General features: G+C 38.1%; 2 protein-coding genes and 1 pseudogene across 2 annotated transcripts; 1 reads left to right on the top strand and 2 right to left on the bottom strand.

Annotated features, from left to right (window-relative positions):
* Positions 1–611: 611 nt before the first annotated feature.
* On the top strand, positions 612–4090 carry LOC148206134 (uncharacterized). Its single transcript, XM_088106744.1, has 3 exons — positions 612–2010; positions 2116–3873; positions 4032–4090. The coding sequence occupies exons 1-3, from the start codon at positions 612–614 to the stop codon at positions 4088–4090; spliced, it is 3216 nt and encodes a 1071-aa protein (XP_087962870.1).
* A 5215-nt stretch (positions 4091–9305) lies between these two features.
* Positions 9306–16219, bottom strand: VIK (VH1-interacting kinase). Its single transcript, XM_047319588.2, has 11 exons — positions 15797–16219; positions 15610–15684; positions 15397–15513; positions 14672–14766; positions 14182–14302; positions 14006–14085; positions 11775–11834; positions 11051–11172; positions 10881–10966; positions 10682–10797; positions 9306–9752 (listed from the first exon to the last, which is right to left on the bottom strand). The coding sequence occupies exons 1-11, from the start codon at positions 16055–16057 to the stop codon at positions 9626–9628; spliced, it is 1260 nt and encodes a 419-aa protein (XP_047175544.1). The 5' UTR covers positions 16058–16219; the 3' UTR covers positions 9306–9625.
* A 2148-nt stretch (positions 16220–18367) lies between these two features.
* Positions 18368–19156, bottom strand: LOC148206133 (secreted RxLR effector protein 161 pseudogene; annotated as a pseudogene).
* Between the last annotated feature and the right edge of the window lie 1464 nt (positions 19157–20620).

Here is a 20620-nt window from a genome sequence, read left to right as displayed (position 1 = left end):
CAATAAGCTTACCCTTGCACTTTCCATTGTGTTGTCTGTATATGTGTATCCGTCATGTCCTTGCAATGATCATCCGTGTGGATGTGAGCAGAGGGAGATGTGTCTCTGGAGCAAACACTGGAAGATGGGATCCCTGCTGAAGAAAATTTAGTTGAGGTTGAAGTGAAGGCCGAACCGTAGCGCGTTCGGTTTTTAGTTAGTATATTAGGATAGCGAGCGGCTGTGAGCGAGCGCTCTTCTGGGGATTGTAAATAGTTGAACGTTCGGTCAATATTTTGTAAACCGTTCGTTCTAATTCTTTTGTGAACGCTCGTTATTTTTGTGTGTATATGTAAGGCCGTTCGGCCATTTTTTTTTTTGCACACTGCTCTCTTTAATTGTAAAACTGCTATATAATATTAATACATGTTAATATTCTATTATATAGTTGCTGACTGTATAATTTTGGGATGTTACATTATTGGTATCAGAGCAGTTTTGTTCTATAAAAAGGACACTGTAGGATATGAGTGCACTGTGCTTTTGCTGTGTGCTTATTATATGTTTGGTGAGTTATTGTTTTTAACTCTTAAACATTTCTAACGTTCGTTTTTCTCTGGCTCAGAGAACAAATGGCGCCTAGACTTCCTCCTCCTCCACCACCCAATGGACCAGATACGTCCGACAGTGCCAGGTTGTTGGAAACTGTGATCGAACGATTGCAACAACAAAACGCTACACTAATGGAGCAGAACGCAGCTGCTTTAAGAAGTCTTGAGGCCGCACGCGAGAACTCCGAAGCTACTCAGAGACAATTAATGGAACTCATCGCCGCCACAAGGGACACACCAGGAGCGTCCTCTTCCAATGCCGTTCATCATACCGAGTGGAGTTTGGAGAGTTTTCTTCAACACCATCCGGCCAAGTTTAGTGGGAAGGGTCTTCCGGATGAGGCAGATCAGTGGCTGCAGGATATGGAACGGATTTACAACGCCAAGAGGTGTCCAGATGAGAATCGTTTGGCTTTCACGGAATATTTGCTTACTGGAGAAGCAAGCCATTGGTGGGCGAGCATGAAGGTTTTATTGACGGACGCTCACAGTCCTATTAACTGGGAAATATTCAGAGGCAAGTTCTATGAGGAGTACTTTCCGGATAGCGTTCGTTTTTCTAAGGAAGTGGAATTTCTGCAATTGGTGCAGGGAGGGAAGTCAGTTTCTGAATATACGAACAAGTTTAAACACTTGGTTCGTTTCAACACCATGGCAACCAGTGAAGAGTGGCAATGTAGAAAATTTGAGAATGGGTTGAGGAGCGACCTAAAGGTATTGATCTCCAGTCTTTGCATTCGGTCTTTCCCTGCAATGGTCGAGAGGGCTAAAGTGTTAGAGAAAAATATGGCTGAGGCAGAACAACATAAGAAACAACAAGCGTCAAGGGGACCAGTTCTGTCGAGGCCCAATCTGAACCGGAACAGGACACCGTACGCTCGTCCAGCACAGAATAGTGGGTCTCAAGCTTTGGTGGTTGCTGGACAGTCAGGACAACAGGGGCCGGTTAGATGTTTCCAGTGTGGAGGACCTCATTTCAGATCATCATGCCCTCAACTGGTTGGAGTAAAGTATTGTAATCGGTGCAGAAGAAATGGACATCTGGAGAGTGAGTGTAACATGGGCGGACGCGCAGTGATGAGGCCGCCGAACGCTGGAAGGAATCAACAAGGAAGAGGTGGACGAGCCCAAGCTGTTGGGCGTGTGTATGCGATCACTGGGGCAGAAGCAGCGAGCTCAGGTACGCTCGTCACTGGTACCTGCTTAATTCATGGAATACCTTGCTGTGTGTTATTTGACTCGGGGGCGACACACTCCTTCATCTCGAAGGCGTGCGTTGCTAAGTTGGGAATAGCTGAGAGCGAGATGCAGTTTGATCTGGTGGTGTCGACCCCAGCAGCTGGTGAAATCAGGACATCTACTGTGTGCGTTAGATGTCCTATTGAGGTAGAAGGGCATAGATACAAGGTGAATCTCATCTGTTTGCCTCTCAAAGACTTAGAGGTAATTTTGGGAATGGATTGGCTGAATACCAATCGTATTCTCATAGATTGTGGAGCTAAGGAGTTAATTTTTCCTGAAGAAGACGAAGAGGAGTTGGGTGTGACGCTCGGCAAGTTGAAAGAAGATATTATGGAGGGCGCGAGTTGTTTCTTGATTATGACGCACGAAGACATAGGGGTTGCGGATAAGAGCTTTGAGCGTTCGTCCAATAAGTACACTGAGGGACGAACGGTTGTGGACGAATTCCCGGACGTCTTTCCGGATGAAGTGCCTGGATTGCCTCATGTTCGTGAGGTTGAGTTTACCATCGACCTGGTGACAACCGCAGCACCCATATCCGTTCAACCGTATAGAATGGCACCAGCAGAATTAGTTGAACTTAAGAAGCAAATTGAAGATTTGATGGACAAGAGGTTCATCCGTCCAAGCGTGTCACCTTGGGGAGCGCCTGTGTTATTGGTGAAGAAGAAGGATGGCAGCTCTCGGCTTTGTATTGATTATCGTCAATTAAATAAGCTGACCATCAAGAATAAATACCCATTGCCTCGGATTGACGATCTACTGGATCAATTGCATGGAGCGAGCGTCTTCTCAAAGATTGATCTAAGATCGGGTTACCACCAAATTCGGGTTAAGGAAGAAGACATCCAAAAGACGGCCTTCCGTTCACGTTACGGGCATTATGAGTATGTGGTCATGCCGTTCGGTGTGACGAACGCTCCAGCAGTCTTCATGGACTACATGAACAGGATCTTTAGGCCGTTCTTGGACAAGTTTGTAGTGGTGTTCATAGATGATATTCTCATCTACTCCAAGAACTGTGAAGAACATGAAGGGCACTTGAGATTGGTACTTGGAGTGTTGAGAGAAAAAGAACTGTATGCTAAGTTATCCAAGTGTGAGTTTTGGATGAAGGAAGTACAGTTTTTGGGTCATGTGGTATCCGCTGGTGGAATTTCAGTTGATCCGGCTAAAGTACGAACGGTTTTGGAATGGGAGAGTCCACGCTCGGTCACGGAAGTGAGAAGCTTTGTGGGGCTCGCAGGCTACTATAGGCGTTTCATTGAAGGATTTTCTAAGATAGTAGCACCATTGACTCGTCTTACAAGGAAGGACCAACCGTTCGCATGGACTGATTTGTGTGAAGAGCGCTTCCAAGAGTTGAAGAATAAGTTGACGAGCGCTCCAGTTTTGGTGATTCCGGACACTGCCAAACCCTTTGAAGTCTACTGTGATGTGTCTCACCAAGGGTTGGGGTGCGTTCTAATGCAAGAAAGACGAGCGGTGGCGTATGCCTCTCGGCAGTTAAAGATACATGAGAGGAATTATCCAACGCACGACCTAGAACTGGCAGCGGTCGTCTTTGCCTTGAAGATTTGGAGGCACTACTTGTATGGATCCGTTTTCCAAGTCTTCAGCGATCACAAGAGCCTCAAGTACCTCTTCGATCAAAAGGAGTTAAACATGAGACAAAGGAGGTGGCTTGAGTTCTTGAAGGATTATGACTTCGAGTTGCTTTATCATCCTGGTAAAGCGAATGTTGTGGCGGACGCGTTGAGCAGAAAGGTGGTGCATGTGTCGTCCATGATGGTACGTGAGTTGAACCTTGTGGAAAGTTTTAGAGACCTAAGGTTGCAGTTCGAGTTGGAGCCGAACAGTATTAAATGCTGCACCTTGAGGATATCAAGTGATGTGTTCGACCGAATCTGGATGAAACAACGAGAGGACGAAGAATTGATGAAGATTTTAAGCGCGCTCGGTACGGATCAAGCCAAGCATTTCAACGTTGGAACGGACGGCATGTTACGTTACATGGGACGGACGTGCATTCCCAATGATGGCGAGCTGAAGAGGATTATCTTGGAGGAAGGACATCATAGTCGTCTCAGCATACACCCTGGTATGACTAAGATGTATCAAGACCTTCGACGTTCGTTCTGGTGGCCAGGAATGAAGAATGACGTTGCACGTTTTGTGGCATCTTGTCTGACCTGTCAGCGAGCGAAGGCGGAGCATCAGAGGCCGGGCGGCCTATTACAACCTTTGGAGATTCCTGAATGGAAGTGGGACAGCATTTCAATGGACTTCGTGACTCACTTGCCTCGCACGGTCAAGAATCACGATTCTATTTGGGTAATAGTGGATCGTCTAACAAAGAGTGCTCACTTCCTAGCGGTCAACTTGAAGATGTCCATGACTAACTTGGCCAAACTCTACATCAAAGAGATCGTTCGTCTGCATGGAGTGCCGTCCAGTATCATTTCTGACCGAGACACAAGATTCACCTCTCGGTTTTGGCAGTCGTTGCAAAGCGAACTGGGCAGCAAACTCCAAATGAGTTCAGCGTACCCTCCTCAGACGGACGGTCAATCCGAGAGAACAATCCAGACGCTTGAAGATTTGTTAAGAGCGTGCGTACTTGATCACATGGGCGTTTGGGATGAAGTCCTGCCGTTAGTAGAGTTCACCTACAACAACAGCTTCCAATCAAGCATTGGAATGGCTCCATTCGAGGCTCTTTACGGACGCAAATGCCGCACACCACTTTGCTGGTTTCAAGAAGGAGAAAACATATTGACTGGACCCGAGCTCGTTCAACAAACGACTGAAAAGGTGAAATTAATTCAAGAGAGGTTGAAGACGTCCAGAAGCAGGCAGAAGTCATATGCAGATAAGAGGAGACGACCCTTGGAGTTCGAAGCTAGCGATCACGTTTTCCTGAGACTGAATCCAACTACTGGAGTAGGCAGAGCGTTACGACCAAAGAAATTATCTCCCAAGTTCGTGGGGCCGTATCAAATTCTAAGGAAGATTGGACCAGTAGCGTACGAGCTAGCCTTGCCTCCTCAACTATCCAACCTTCATCCAGTATTTCATGTCTCGCAACTCCGAAAGTACGTGGCCGATCCCTCGCACATATTGGAGCTGGAGAACGTTCGTCTTCGACAAGACCGAACGCTAGAGATGAACCCGATTCGCGTTGAAGACGAACGCACTAAGTTACATAAGGGAAAGGACGTTCGGTTAGTTAAAGTAGTGTGGGACGAAAAGACGGGCGACTCTACCTGGGAAGTGGAAGACGCTATGAAGGATTTATACCCTCACCTCTTCCCTGGTAAGATTTAATTTTCGAGGACGAAAATTTTTGTAGTTAGGGGGATTGTCACGCCCCATTTAATGCCTCTGTACCCCATTTAATACACCCACGCCCCTCCATGTGCTGTGCCATTAATGTGCACTTTCATTCTCTGAATATCTCTGACATGTGTCACATCGGAAGGTTCTAAATTTAATTTGGAAGCCAGGTGTCATTCCAGGAGGGATCGTCCGTTTGACTTGGGAAGAAGATTAAGTTTTCTGAAACACTCTTCCCTTTTCCTGTGTGCATCTTCATCTTCCTCAGAAAAATCCAAACCTCCATTTTCCTCCTTCTCTCTAGAATCCCTCCTCTTCTCTCTTCTGTAACTCACTATTCTCTACTCCGTTCACGTTTCAGCACCGTGAGAACGACCACTGCGACGTGAGCTTCATTTTGGACCGAACCACTTCCAGTTCTGGTAAGTTTCCTTGGACGATCGTTTCTGGATTTACTACAAAACCTGATCGAGCTGCATGCATAGGTGTAAACTCAGTTCTTCCGTTTTCCTTTTCGTAAATTTTTAGTTGAAGAGTTTAAGCGGAACCTTGAGAATAGAAAGCCACCTTTGGACGAGTAGAAACAACTCACTTATAGAACGCACGTTGCTAAGTCCGGGTAAGGGAAGCTTTAGTAATTTAATTTAATACTTGTTTGATGTGTATGAAAGCAATGAAGTGTACTGGATGTCTGAAATGCATGATATATTTGATGTTTAAGTATGCATGAACGAGCATGGTTGCACTGGATGTATATGATGAATATTGTTTGAACTGTATGCTGAGAATGAAACGTATGATTTGGAGTATGATTAAATTTCTGTATAGTTTGGGATGATAATATGAATTTTGTAATGTATGAGATTTATGGTGGAGAGAAATTATAAGTTATGAATCGTATGAAAACTGTAAAGTGATTGTAAAATGAAAAATCTGGAAATTTTCATATTCTCTGCTTGATAATGTACGCTCGTCATCGAACGGTCTTATACCGTTCGGTTTCCCTTGAAATGACTTAGAATAAGAATTCTTTCATTTGGAAAGGATTCTGATTAAGAACGAGCGTCCTTTGAGTGAAGGGTTAGGTTTGAGCGTTCGGCTCAGCCTAGCGTGTCCAACGATTGAAATAAATTGAAGTATTTTAGTAACGCTCGGTTTTATATTCCAGCGTTCGTCATAGGTAGCGCTTAGTCTTATACTGAGTGTTCGTCCAAATGAGCCCTCGATCTTAGATTGAGCGTTCGTCCTAGTTAGCGTTCGGTCTAATACCGAACGTTCGTTCTAAATGAGTGTTCGTTCCATTTAGTGCTCGGTCATTTACCTAGCGTTCGTCCAAAGCAGAGTTAGGTTTATAACTGAACGCTCGTCCAAATGAGTATGTGGTAAAAGAACGCTCTGTACTATACCGAACGTTCGTTCCTTCATAAATTATCAACGAGCGGTAATAGCGTTCGTCCCAAATTTGAAATAGCGTTCGTCCTTAAAATCTAAATAGCGGTTGTTCAATAATCCTAGAAATGTTCGTCCAAGATTTCAGTGACGTTCGTCCAAAAGTTTCATTTAACGCTCGGTCGTTGACTGGCGGTTGACTCTTGAATTAATTCGTGTTCAGATCCTTTATCTAAACAATTTGTGATACATCTATCCATTTGATTCGTTCCAGAGTTATTGAATTTAAATTATTCTAAGTATTATCCGGGTCGTACTAAAGTCAGTTCATTTAACTGATTCAAAGGAGTCTTTCTCGGTCTCGTTCTCGACGTTCGTCCTCGTTATGAAGGGGAGTGAACGTTCGTCTTTTTATGCAAGTGGAACATAGAATGAAAATGTATTTAAGAGGAAGAATTAAGATGTGCGAACACTATAAGAGTTGAAATTATGATTATGGTTTTTGAACGAGCGTTCCAGGGAGGAACGACTCTTGGTTGGAAATTGAGATTTGTAAGTATGAACGTGGTAAGCTTAGATGGTGGTTCATCCTGATATTCCGTGAGTGCTCGTTCTCAAGTAGAGATGAGTATGTCATGCGTGGGAATGGCAGGAGGTCTAGTCCATAACTGTAACTTGGACAGAACAGACTAACCTCAGGTGGCTACTGATGAGCATTCCAGTTACCCCACTTGAGTGCACGGACGCCTTAGCTACACAGCATTCATACAGTCCGGACGGTCGGTCTAGCATCAGGGTTTGGATGGAATTATTGTATGAATTGAATGTACATGTTTGTGAATTTACTTGCTGTATTTGATAAGTATGAAATATATGTTTTACTTAAATTAAATTCAATAAGCTTACCCTTGCACTTTCCATTGTGTTGTCTGTATATGTGTATCCGTCATGTCCTTGCAATGATCATCCGTGTGGATGTGAGCAGAGGGAGATGTGTCTCTGGAGCAAACACTGGAAGATGGGATCCCTGCTGAAGAAAATTTAGTTGAGGTTGAAGTGAAGGCCGAACCGTAGCGCGTTCGGTTTTTAGTTAGTATATTAGGATAGCGAGCGGCTGTGAGCGAGCGCTCTTCTGGGGATTGTAAATAGTTGAACGTTCGGTCAATATTTTGTAAACCGTTCGTTCTAATTCTTTTGTGAACGCTCGTTATTTTTGTGTGTATATGTAAGGCCGTTCGGCCATTTTTTTTTTGCACACTGCTCTCTTTAATTGTAAAACTGCTATATAATATTAATACATGTTAATATTCTATTATATAGTTGCTGACTGTATAATTTTGGGATGTTACATTTATCCTTTGTTTTTTATTTCTATGTTTCTTTCATTTTTTATTTCTACGTTTCTCTTTTCGTCCTATTTCTTTGTTCTTTCGAACCCTTTTCGTTATTGATTTATTTCTGTTTTTTTTTTTAAATTACACGATTACTTGTTAGCATATTGACTTCAGTTTAATACATTAGAATGTTACTCAAAATAATAGAAAATCATTTACATGGTGGAAGGATGTAAAGAAAGTATGCAGAGACAAAGGTAAAAATGGATGGTTTAATGAGAAAACTAAAAGGAATCTTGGTAACAAAAATGAAGTAAGGTTCAGACATCTGGATGGAACAACAACAGAGGCCATTGTCTACTAAGTTTAATATATTATTCATAATATCATAACAGAAATTGAATACTGTTAGATAGGAAAGTGGGAGGAAGGAATATGGATGGGGAGTTTAATAGGAGAAGAGAGTTGCTTGTCTCCCATATACATACTTCTGTTCAATTGCAGGATGTTTGATTGGGTATGAAAATTGCAATTGATGAGTGAGAATTAATAGTGTTTTCCCTGAGTTAGCAGAAACACGTTTCTATCAGCATAGAGGCAGTGTGTATTCAATAAAGAACTATGGTTTAGATTGTAGTTTGCAATTATCTGGTGTATATGGAAAGAGGGAAATAGGTGTTTGATGGAACGGAAACTGTTTTGCGGACAGGATGTGATGCAACGCATCAAGATGTATATTGAAAGTGGTATAAACTGACTGATAAGGAGAGATGTCCAACGTTTATCCAATGGTGTGCCAACCCTGAAACATGTATAAGAAACTTGTTTTACTAATGAGTTGGCTATGTGAAAGTTTGAAAATAGGATCTTGTATTTTGTAGAAGTTTATGGTGTTAGGTCACTAGGTTCTCTATGTTTGGGGTTTTGACCGCGTCTGTGAACTAAGGAACTATGTAGGAAACAAAATTCTTTGATTGTTCAGTTTAAGTTAAACGTAAAAGGGAGGTCTACCTTGTACCCTATATATAATATATTATGTATCATTGCAGGAAAAAAAAACATATTGCTTACAGTTTAATTTTAAATTGTATGTAGATAAGACTTTAATATGAAAGATTAAAGGTCAATCGGTAGGTAATATTTAAACTATGGAAGGAATTAACTTTTTACTGTAAATAAAATACCTTTGTGCAAAAAGAAAAAGAAGAAAAGGTTTTAGGCAGGAAGTACGATTGGAGGTTGCAGCTATTTACTCCTGACGGTCTTCACATCTACAACTCAAAATAACAGTTTTCCCCCTACTTGAATTCACGTGAAAACCACCAATAAGAAACTGCTACCAGAATTGCAATCCCAAAAAAGTTGGTAGCATTTAATACCAAAGGAAACTATCACTATCTTTTTAAACGAAAGATGAAACATAAAACAACGGATTGCATGAAGTGACCTACTTGCTCAATTTGTTTGTACACTTGAAACGCTTTACACATAGGCAACAAATTGCATGCGCTCTCACTTGAAAGAGACGAGAGCTTAAATGAGATAAAAATACTAGAAACCAAAGGCAGGCAATTAAAATCACCTGTTCTGCTCATTAATCCAAACAGTTGAAAACAAGTATTGACTTTGCAGGATTTCCAGTTGGCCCAATCACTCCATAAATGCCGCAGCAAACCAGATGGTAGTGATAAATAAATAATCTGAATTTCTGAACAAATTAATGCTATTAGACATTTATGATGCAAACAAATGCCAGTGATGATCTGAATGTAAATTCTCCTTGATCTTTTCAAGACGTTTAAGGATCTCTATGAAGGGTGGTCTCTGATTCACGTCATGAGCCCAACACTGTTCCGTTAATCTACGAACACGAAAGGCCAAAGTTCATTAGATTACTTCTATGATCCAGGGCTGCTCTAAACGAAATAAATATTTGCTTGCTATAACTACTAATAGCCTAATTTACAAATCATACCAGAACATCTAGTGAAATGGTCAGAAAGAGTTAAATCATATTAATGCCAGTCAACTGGTGGTTTGTGAAGTTAGATGTACTGAACAGCAATAGTAAGAGTTGTCAAGATTCTTCCATTTATGGTAAAGGGTGGCAAAATCATAATCATTATTGACCATCCCTTTAAGTGTGAAGGTAAAAAATGGGACAATGAAACTAAGATGTCTTTCGTGACAATTGGGCAATATAAATAGCAATCCTAGCAATGGCGTATCGCATGGCTTTAGATATCATAGAACATTTGCTCAAATCACTAGTTGAGTATGTACAGTCGAAAATTTCAAATCAAAACAAATAGTAAATAAACCAAAGAGAAGAAATCAGTCCTAAGTCAGATGTTGAACAAATGGGAGGTCAGACTGAACATGTCAAGAATATGATCAATTGAATGCATTGCTCTGAGCTGAAGTATATTCCTCTAATCGAAGCATCTTGTAAGTCCGTTTATAAGACCCGTCTAAAGTAGGTGGACTTCTGACAGTACCGATTTTAAGATATACGCCAGGACATCACGAAACACATTTGAGTTTTTTTAAAGTAATGTAAAGGACCTACTTTCTCGAAAGCTGCAGCTATAAGATGCACGCCTAGAAATGATTTATACATCTGAAATATGGCTTGTTATGAGAAAGCCATTTTATACATCTCAAACTTTAGAAGAATGATAGCAACACAAGCTCTTGACCATTTGGTCAAGAAGAGAATGACATCATGCCAAGAGCTACCTTTAAAAATAGAGAGCTAGAAAATTGAATAATGTATCATAAACGACTTACTCTTGCAATTCATTGATATAACCCTTTGACCGAAATGAAGGCCTTTGACCCTCAGCAGCACGTTTTGCTCCATCATAAGGCTCGAGATTTGCAAAAGGTGGTTCACCTTCAAGCATCTGCATGAAATAAAGGTATCATGCATTATAATTAGCTCAAATTGTATCAGATAAAATTTCTGCATTTAAGCAAGCGGAATTACCTCATACAAAATCATTGCAAAGGAGTACACATCAACCTTCTTATCATATCTCCGATGTTTGAACACTTCAGGAGCCATATAGCGGTCTTTTTTCATCCCCAAGGAAATAAAATTAAGTTTTGCATAAGAATGGATACTAATATTTTAAAAGAATTTCAGAGAATACTCACAGCTCCCAGTTTCACCGGTCATCTTGTATACATCATGAGAACTCTGGACAGTGATAAGCTTACTCAATCCAAAATCTCCAACTTTTAAATGGTCGGCACTAGTATTGACTAAAAGAACATTCCTGAAATTTTAGAAAATAAACTTTAACATATAATACAGTGGCTTTTTAATTCCAGCTGGATGATTTTTAGACAAAATTTAGTCAACCTAGTTTCTTCAATTTGTTTATAAGCCATATATGATAAGGACCCAAACATTGGGAAACTCACCATAAAAAATTCGACATTAAGGAGAGAAAACTAAACACTTAGATATCTATTGAGCATCTCATTCTACTCAATGTGGGATTAGGCTTTTGATAATATCTAAGTCCTTATCTTAGCACCATCCCAAAGAGTCAACATCTTAGCGGGTTTCACCCTACAACACCCTCAAAAGCTAGGCAGCTTTCACTCTACAACACTTTGCTCCCGTCTTGGTATCTACAACCAACTCTGATACCAATACATAAACACTCAAGAACTTGGAAATTTACTCCCAAAAGTTATATACTAAGGAAGGAAGATCCAAACATTTAAATACTCCAATAAGTATCCTATATTACTTGATGCAGGATTTAGGCACCTTATAATAACCAAGTCTTTATCACAATGCATCTTGACATGCTGTCATAGCATGTTGTCCATAATATTTTCACATATAAGTTGCATATAACCAACATACCTTGGCTTTAGGTCCCGATGAATTATAACATTTGGTTCGTTATGAAGATAGGCCATTCCTCTGCAAAACAATATCCACAAAATATACTTTAGCATATCGATCAAATTAAGTGAAAATGAATGTATACAGATTCCTCTGGATTTACTAATTCAATTATCTTGGTTGATAAAATACAGGTTGATATTAAATTGGCTTAGTTATACACTGGCCATATTATTTGATGGAGATGAAGGAGGCTAGTTAAAGCCAAATACAAGTGATGCATTGGTAATTCTTGTTGGTCCAGGTCCAGGTCCAGTGAAAAGAGCTTGTACGCCTATTAGATCTAAAAGACCATGGCAAACCTAGTAGCTAAAATTCGTAGTCACAGATACCGTTTGGACAGTATGGTCTACTTGATGAAGCTTTGGAAGACTAAATGTAGTAGTTTAGGCTATGTTAGAAAGTGAACCATAACTTAAATAATTAGTTGAAATTAATGAGTCTTGAATAATCGATAAGGTCTAATTCGAGCTAGTAAAAGTTTATGATTTTCTTTCGCCAGTTGGTTATGGATTTTAGGTTAGTTTCTGTGTCTTTTGTTTTAATTATGATCAAATTTTTATCAGTTATGTTTTGCCCATGTACAGTAAGAACAAGATTTATTTTAGGAGTTGAACATTAATTTGAATAAGAAGTTCCAAATATCCATTAGAGTTTCTTTTCTCCTTAGGGGTTGTAAAATACTACTAGCACCAAGAATCGAGATGATTCATGTGGTAAGTTCCTCACAGACTGCAAAAATTCTCATGGGTCAAAGTTTACCATTTCTGGTTAGCTGGTGAACATTATTGTGGGATTTAGGAATTTCAATTGAAGACTTGCTTTTGTGTTGTCCACATACCTCTTATCCATCTTGTTTTCTGCGTTAGTTTGATATCAGAGGTTCTTGATTGTGGGCTAAATATTATTCTTTTGGTAGTTTCATATTTAAAAACGAGTACTAAAAAAACCACTTGTGCATTTTGAACTTTATTCCTTATATTCCTCAATTATTTTTCTCATTTCTACATCCTTTTTTGTTTGTTGACAGTTTGTCTGAGTTATTTCTATTTCTTTCATATCCTTATTGGTAAATTATCAGTTTTTATGAATTCTCTTGGTCACCATTACTGGAATCATCATCAACCCTTCTTTTTCATCCATACTTTTTTCTTATTATTTGTTAATTTGTAACCATAAAGTTGTCGCATTCATCTCTTGTCAATTATCCATCTTAGATATTCTAGATTTGCCCACACATTCAATCAACCAAGTATTTTCCCTTAATCTTTCTATAACCCTGAATTGTTTTCACTTTTACATAAGCATTCTAAAAAAGGAAACAGAATAGAAAAAAGAAGAGCATATGCTAAAAAAGAAAGAAAAGAAAAAGAACCAAAAGCTAAAAAAGGACTTTGTACTTTAAAAAATTCTTCTGTTTTTATCTTTGCCCACAAAAGTGTTTGGAATGGTCCTAAGCCCCTTTGTATCTGCCAGCTAGCAACTGGGATATTACTCTCGATCTTATTTAGTGATATTTAAGCTCTCCACTGAAAGAATTGACCGGTGGAAGTCAAAGGAGTATGCTATTATTAGAGGCTAGAAGTCAAATCGAGCTAACAAATACGAGTGTGTATGATCCTTATTTGAGCGCATACATGGGAGAATATTATTGTGAGACTTTCTATTTTGTTCACTAACAGATTTTATCATAACTTTTAATTCAAGATACAAAGAGGAATAAGAAGATGATTATTTGATCTTGAAAGCTATGCATCTACGATTAGAGCACATGAATACCGTGTTAGAAGAAATAAAGGAATGACTGAAAAGGCAAAGTAAGCAAATCGCAAGCTCAAAATGAAATTAGGATAGATAATGATGGGTGGTAACAAGTTAGCTAATATCCGGATTACTGAGAGGACTTTGAATGATAATAAGAGTGAGTTGAGGTTTCGGGCCAAGAAAGGGTTGAAGAGAGACGAGGAGCTGCTGTGGCTGGAGCACAATGACGCCGGTCAGAAGATCGACGGGTGTTATATAACAGATGTAAGAATAACTGGAGATCATTTTGGTAATTTCTTTTGACGTGGTTTAATTTTTCAATGGTAATTTCCTTCAATCCTCCTTCTCTAATGTATTTAATTTTTATTCTTAATATTTTTCTTATAAAACAAAAATAGTAAAAGAAAATATGAAAGATACCATACCTCACAATATCCATGGAAAAGTTGATAGCTGTTGCTGGACTAAGTGCACCTTTATCCTTGAGGTACTGATGAAGATCACCCTATTTATGAACGAAACAGAAGTTCAATTTAAAGAAGTTCGCTAAATCAAAAACTAAGTTCACTCAATCTGAAGGAGTTATATTTTATTCACATACCCCTTTCAGATACTCAGTAATTAACATAAGGGGCTTCCTGTCAGTGACAGCTCCAAGAAACTGAACTATATTGGGGTGTCGAAGTTTCACTAACAAATTGACCTCATGCCTGAAGTCCTGACTGTATTAAAAATTAACACACAAAATGAGATATCCAAAAAGCCTGTGACATACGATTTATATGCTGCAACACCCCTCCCCCCTCCCCAATTCCTTTAATTTTTTATCATTTATCATAAACATAGATGACTATGCATCCAATATCCAATAGGTTTAGAATAAATCATGAGTACATTCAGTAAAACACTTAAATAAATTGTCGAAATCTTTCCTAGTTCTGACAGATAACAGGTAAAAGTAAGCTACTAGACCTTCGTTTTAGCAACGACACCAGTCACAAGCAATCTAAAGGCATTCGCCTCGCAAACAACGACCAACTAGCAAGCAACCAAATTGAAACAAATGCTAGAGGCTAAAGAAAGAATCTCACATCACCAATCTATCTTCTGAAAGAGATGGAAGAATACGTTTAACAGCAACTGGTGTTCCACGCCACTGGGCTTTTAAAATCTCACCAAAAGACCCCTTCATGAAACATAAAAACATACACGAAAACATATTAAACCATTGGAAAAAGAGGTCTTTGCTAGTTTTGACATAGATCATATATATCCTTCACCAAATAAAATCTTGTTCAATCCAGGTAAGATTATTAGGGACTTTATCCTCAGACTGAACACATAAACAGAGCCCTTAAAAAGAAAACAAAAGAAAGACAATGGAAAAAACACTTTTCAGTTGTTTCTGTTATTGGGATTTTTAAACACCTGATTTGAAAAAGAAAAGAAAGAAAAAGTACTTCATTCATTTCAGATTAAAAACCGATTGATCTTTAATGTAAAATTGTTTTAGAAAACAGCTTTTAACACACACAAAAAATCGTCTGCGGAATGAAACTGAACAGAAATTTTTTCCTTTCTTCCCAGAATCATCGATAAAAAGACTTGAAACGCGACAACCGTCCTTCAATGAGATTACGCAGCAAATACTTCAAACTTGCCACTCTAGGGACTAAAGCATAGCACAAATCTATGTCAGTGTTATATAACAGTCGCAGAAATGTAGTGAAACAACGAGTTTGACCAAAGTAAAGAGCAGGCTTTGAAATTCGTTGACCAAAGTCAAACCAAGAAAACGAGCAGAAGCGAAACCTACCTTTCCAATTCTCGTGGAGGTGGAGAAGTCAAGCTCGGTAGGTTCGATTTCCCAGTCACACTTATTCGGCAACGGCGGCGGAACAGGCTTCGGTTCAAAATGGCTACCAGTTTGCCCCTGCAACGACCATCACCGTTCAAAATCAAACCTCAACTTCCCTCATCATTCACAACACAAACACAGAATTACACACAATACTTAAAAAAACCTCACATAAGAAGAGCCTCCATGAGATTGCAAAAGCTCGATCACATCAGTCTTCTTAGCTCCTTCCGCATCCGCCAGAGGCTGTTCACAACAACAACCAAAACCTAAAGTTCATTCACCATTTCACAATCATGCATACAGTAAAATAACAATGCTGAGAGTAATAATCGTGATTATTATATAATAGTATTACGGTGTTTTTCCAACGATCTTGCGCGTTGACATCGGCGCCGAACTCGATCAAACACTTAGCGACGTCGATCCAGCCGTGGAGGGATGCGACGTGGAGCGGGGTGCGGTTGTCGTAATCCCTTGCCGTCACCAGCGAAGGATCCTCCTGCAGGAGCTTCCGCACCGCTGCGGCGTCGTTTTGGTGAGCATGCCACAGTATCAACGACGTGCGGCTCACCCTCTGCTTGTCCTTCTCCTTATCACTATGGCTTCCCGAACTCATCGCTTCAAACTTAACCCTTTCTTCAACACTCGCCTAATTATATTATCTTCTTCTACTTCCTCTCTTTTGCGTTTCCTTTGGTTTGGTTGCTCCCTTACTCAACCATGTTTTCAATGTCAACTCACACCCTCTTCCAATCCGCGTGGCCTTACTTTTCATCGTAATTACCATTTAACCGCTTCAACTGAATACCTTCCATACATAATTATACTACTTCAACCAATCAATTATTATATAATTTTTTTTAATTATTACAAGTGAAAATGGAATTCTCATGCTCTATTTTCAGACTCGTTTTGTGCAAAATATAACTTTTGTGGCTAATTTTTATTCAATAATTATAATAGAAACAAAGTCTTCACCTCACATATAAAAGTGGATATTCCACATTTCCATGCTTCAAATTCACGTTATAATGGCTATCAATTGCGTTCTTTTGTTAGGTGAGAAATGGCTATCACGTTTATATAAAATATGGACTAGGAAACAGGAATTTGTATTATTCAAAATGTATTCAAGCAAATCAAACCTAATTTTAATACGTGCTATATGTGTTATAAGCAAAAAATATAAAGAATTTTTATGTTTTACTTATTGTAATTTATAAAAAAGTAAATTTAGTTTTTTACTTTTTATTTTCTTAAAATCTTTATACAACAATTTATTTAAATATATCGTTACTATTTTTTAATATGTTATTAAAATAAAAGTACACAATTTTTCGTAATATCGAAATTATTTTTCAATCCTTTCCTTCAGTATAAGAAATAGATTCATTTGTAATAGAATGATGTTTGAAGGGAGAGTTTAAATTTTTCTTTAGTATTTTAATCTTCAATTTTTTTTTATCATAAATCACGAGATTAAAAACTCCTTCAGAACAAATAAATTTTTTAAAGATTTTCATTTTGATAGAGTGGATTTTTATATCATCAATTAATTAAAATTTTATTAAATTTTAATTTTAGAAATTTTATTTCAAAATTTAACAATTTTGTAGTAATTTATAATTAGAGCTGGGTGTAGTTTACCGATTCCTAATCAAAAAGCGACTCTACCACGACAGGTGCCCTAAAATATTGTTTGTTTGTAGTTTGCAACCTGAAATATACCAATAAGTATAGTGGGTTATTGTAGTAAATAAGTGTCCTATTCACATGAGTTTGGAAGAAAACATAATGTTTTAATTATTTTGATATTTTGTAAAACAATTGATGTGTAGAAAACCCGTTTGTATGGGTGAAAATATTGTAAAATAAATTAGAAATCAGTTTTCGTTACTAAATGAGTGACTTTTAAATGGTTAAATCGTTTTGAAGCTCAACTTCACATATTTTCACTCTTTTGCATTAGATCTACATCCAAAACATGAAGTTTTAGATGATCAAGTCTTGAGAGTTCACTTAAGTGTAACTCTATGTCCATTCTTGGCAGCTAGAGCCTAAGATCACCTGTAAGCAATTCTTTTATTTTCAATTAAATGAAAAACACACACACAGGATCTTGAATTTTCATGATACTTACTATTCTCTTATACACAGTAGAAAAGAACTTACCTGGATCCATTGTATAGTTTCTTTCTGTCAATGTTCTCCCTTCTCTTACTCCTCTTTAATGCTTTCTTGATGATATAGAAAATTCTGAGGGATGTCACAGTTTCTTTCTTTTTAGAGAACGTAACCTTTCTTTCTCTCTTTTCAGAAACTTAATCTGTCAACCGTAGTCTCATCTTTTCCCTCTTTTATGATATTTAATTAACTTTAATAAAATACCAAAATGCCCTTTATTAAAGTGAGAAGAGAGGGATTAATTTTAATAACTCTAAAATAATCCCTATAACTTTAATACATTATATTCTAATAATCATCACATTAGAATCTGTACATCAAAGTTATACTTTAAATTACATGAACCAATCTTAAATATTAATATAATTTAACATTCTCCCACTTGGTTCATATGATGACTTGAAGATCTAAACTAAATTTTAAGTGCGCACCATTCATTAGAATTATCAAGTCATCATCCTTATATGAATTGAAATGATCGGATCATGGCGGGCAAAAGTCATGAACGACAAGATTCCTTCCATGTATCACATAATCAAACCAACTCAACATAACTTTAATCAATCTTTTAACTTTCATGTCTCTAAAAGAGATATAATATGTTACCACAATCAATAATACATGTATATAACTTAATGTGGATAACAATAGAATAAAGAGAAACATAACTTTAATTGAATTCACAAGTGTCATGACAATACAAGCATATAACTATACATATCCATAAAGATAGATAACATCATCATGTTAATATTGACTTATCCATAATGCCCATACTTTCAACATGGCCAATAAAAGTTTTGGGCGGTAGTCCTTTAGTTAACGGATCTGCTATCATCATATCAGTACCAATATGCTCAATTAACACTCTATGTTTCTGCACTTCTTCTTTGATTGACAAGTATTTCAAATCCATGTGTTTAGCACCCTTTGAGTACTTGTCATTTTTAGAGAAGAAGACGGCTGCGGAATTATCACAATAAATCCTTATCGGCCTAGCAATACTGTCAATAATGCCAAGCCTCGATACAAAGTTCCGCAACCACAAAGCATGAACCGTGGCCTCAAAGCATGCCACGAATTCAGCCTCCATGGTGGAAGTAGCAATGACTGATTGTTTTGCACTTTTCCAAGAAATTGCTCCTCCAACTAATAGATAAACATATCCAAATGTGGATTTTCTTGAATCCACACATCCAACATAGTCTGAATCCGAGTAGCCAACCATCTCAAGATGATCTGACCTTTTGTAGGTGAGCATGTATTCTTTGGTACCTTGTAAATACCTAAGAACTTTCTTTGCAACTTTCCAGTGATCCATTCCGGGATTACTTTGATATCGGCCTAACATTCCAACAGCAAAATTGATATCTGGCCGAGTACAAGTTTGAGCATACATCAAACTCCTAACCACTGATGCATAAGGAATAGACTCCATGGCCTTTCGTTCCAAATCATTCTTGGGACATTGCATTTGACTAAACTTGTCTCCTTTTTGAATTGGAACTATTCCAGGAGAACATTTTTCCATTCTGAATCTCTCTAACACTTTATTAATATAGCCTTTTTGAGACAAACTTAATAATCCTTGTGATCTATCACGAAATATTTCTATTCCTATCACATAAGATGCCTCATTCATATCTTTCATTTCAAAGTTGCTAGAGAGAAACTTCTTTACATCATGTAACATACCAACATCATTAGTAGCAAGAAGAATGTCGTCAACATATAGAACCAATATAACAAACTTACTCCCACTAATCTTCATATATATACACCGGTCAACGGTGTTCTCTACAAAACCATATGAAGTTATGTTATCATTAAATTTTAGATACCATTGTCGGGAAGCTTGTTTCAGTCCATATATTGATTTCTTCAATTTACACACCAAATTTTCTTTTCCTGTTATTGTGAAACCTTCTGGTTGGTCCATATAAACTTCCTCTTCTAAGTCACCATTCAGAAAAGTGGTCTTTACATCCATTTGGTGAAGCTCTAAATCATAATGAGCCACCAAAGCCAAAATAATTCTCAAAGAGTTCTTCTTAGAAACAGGAGAGAAAGTCTCTTTGTAGTCAATGCCTTCCTTTTGAGTGAAACCTTTGGCGACTAATCTAGCTTTATACCTTTCAATATTGCCTTTTGAGTCATGTTTAGTCTTAAAGACCCATTTACAACCGACTCTTTTTGAATCCTTAGGCAATTCAACTAGATCCCATACTTTATTGTCATCCATTGATTTCAATTCTTCTTTCATAGCATTCAACCAATTCTTTGAATTATTACTTTCCATGGCTTGTCTGAAAGAGACTGGATCCTCATCAATGCTTAGGTCACATTCATGTTCAACAGAGTAAACCACATAATCATTCGAAATAGCAGGTCTCTTCTCTCTTACAGACCTTCTTAATGCTGCTTCTTGTGGTTCCTCTATCAATTGCTCATTTATGACTTGCTCATTTGTGACTTGCTCATTGTCAATTGACTCAACATTTATATGTTCATTTTGTGGGATTGGAACATTAACTTGTTGTCTCTACTTGTTGTGTGACTGTGATACAACAAGAGGGATAACAACTTCAGAAGAGACATTAGATGTAGAAACACTACCAGTATGCTCTTGAATATCCACTATGCGTGATTCCTCACTCCCACTAAATTGACCACTTTCAATGAACCGAGCATTTCCAAACTCAACTATTCTTGTACTATGGTTAGGGCAATAAAATCTATATCCCTTTGATTTTTCAGGATAACCGATGAAGTAACCACTAATGGTTCTTGCATCAAGCTTCTTTTCATGTGGATTGTATAACCTTACCTCTGCCGGACAACCCCAAACATGAAGATGTCTCAAACTGGGTTTCCTTCCAGTCCATAGTTCATAAGGAGTTTTAGAAACTGCTTTGCTAGGAACCCTATTAACCAGATATACAACAGTCTTTAATGAATACATCCACAAAGATAAAGGAATATTACTATGACTTAA

This window comes from Vigna umbellata, chromosome 1, assembly GCF_029865625.1.
Source record: "Vigna umbellata cultivar VRB3 chromosome 1, Vumbellata_1.0, whole genome shotgun sequence".
NCBI lineage: Eukaryota > Viridiplantae > Streptophyta > Magnoliopsida > Fabales > Fabaceae > Vigna > Vigna umbellata.
Note: the sequence above shows the minus strand (reverse complement) of the source record. Positions and strands in the feature narration are given on the sequence as shown.

Bases quoted from the DNA above. Each gene is read 5' to 3' on its own strand.
- LOC148206134 (XM_088106744.1), top strand. From the start codon at position 612: ATGGCGCCTAGACTTCCTCCTCCTCCACCACCCAATGGACCAGATACG. The intron at 2,011-2,115 runs GTTTGCCTCTCA...TTCCTGAAGAAG, and splicing joins ATACAAGGTGAATCTCATCT to ACGAAGAGGAGTTGGGTGTG. The intron at 3,874-4,031 runs GCGAGCTGAAGA...CTGACCTGTCAG, and splicing joins GACGTGCATTCCCAATGATG to CGAGCGAAGGCGGAGCATCA.
- VIK (XM_047319588.2), bottom strand. From the start codon at position 16,057: ATGAGTTCGGGAAGCCATAGTGATAAGGAGAAGGACAAGCAGAGGGTG. The intron at 14,303-14,671 runs GTGAGATTCTTT...TTTTTAATACAG, and splicing joins TCAGAAGATAGATTGGTGAT to TCAGGACTTCAGGCATGAGG. The intron at 10,798-10,880 runs GTAATTCCGCTT...TATTTCATGCAG, and splicing joins TTGCAATGATTTTGTATGAG to ATGCTTGAAGGTGAACCACC.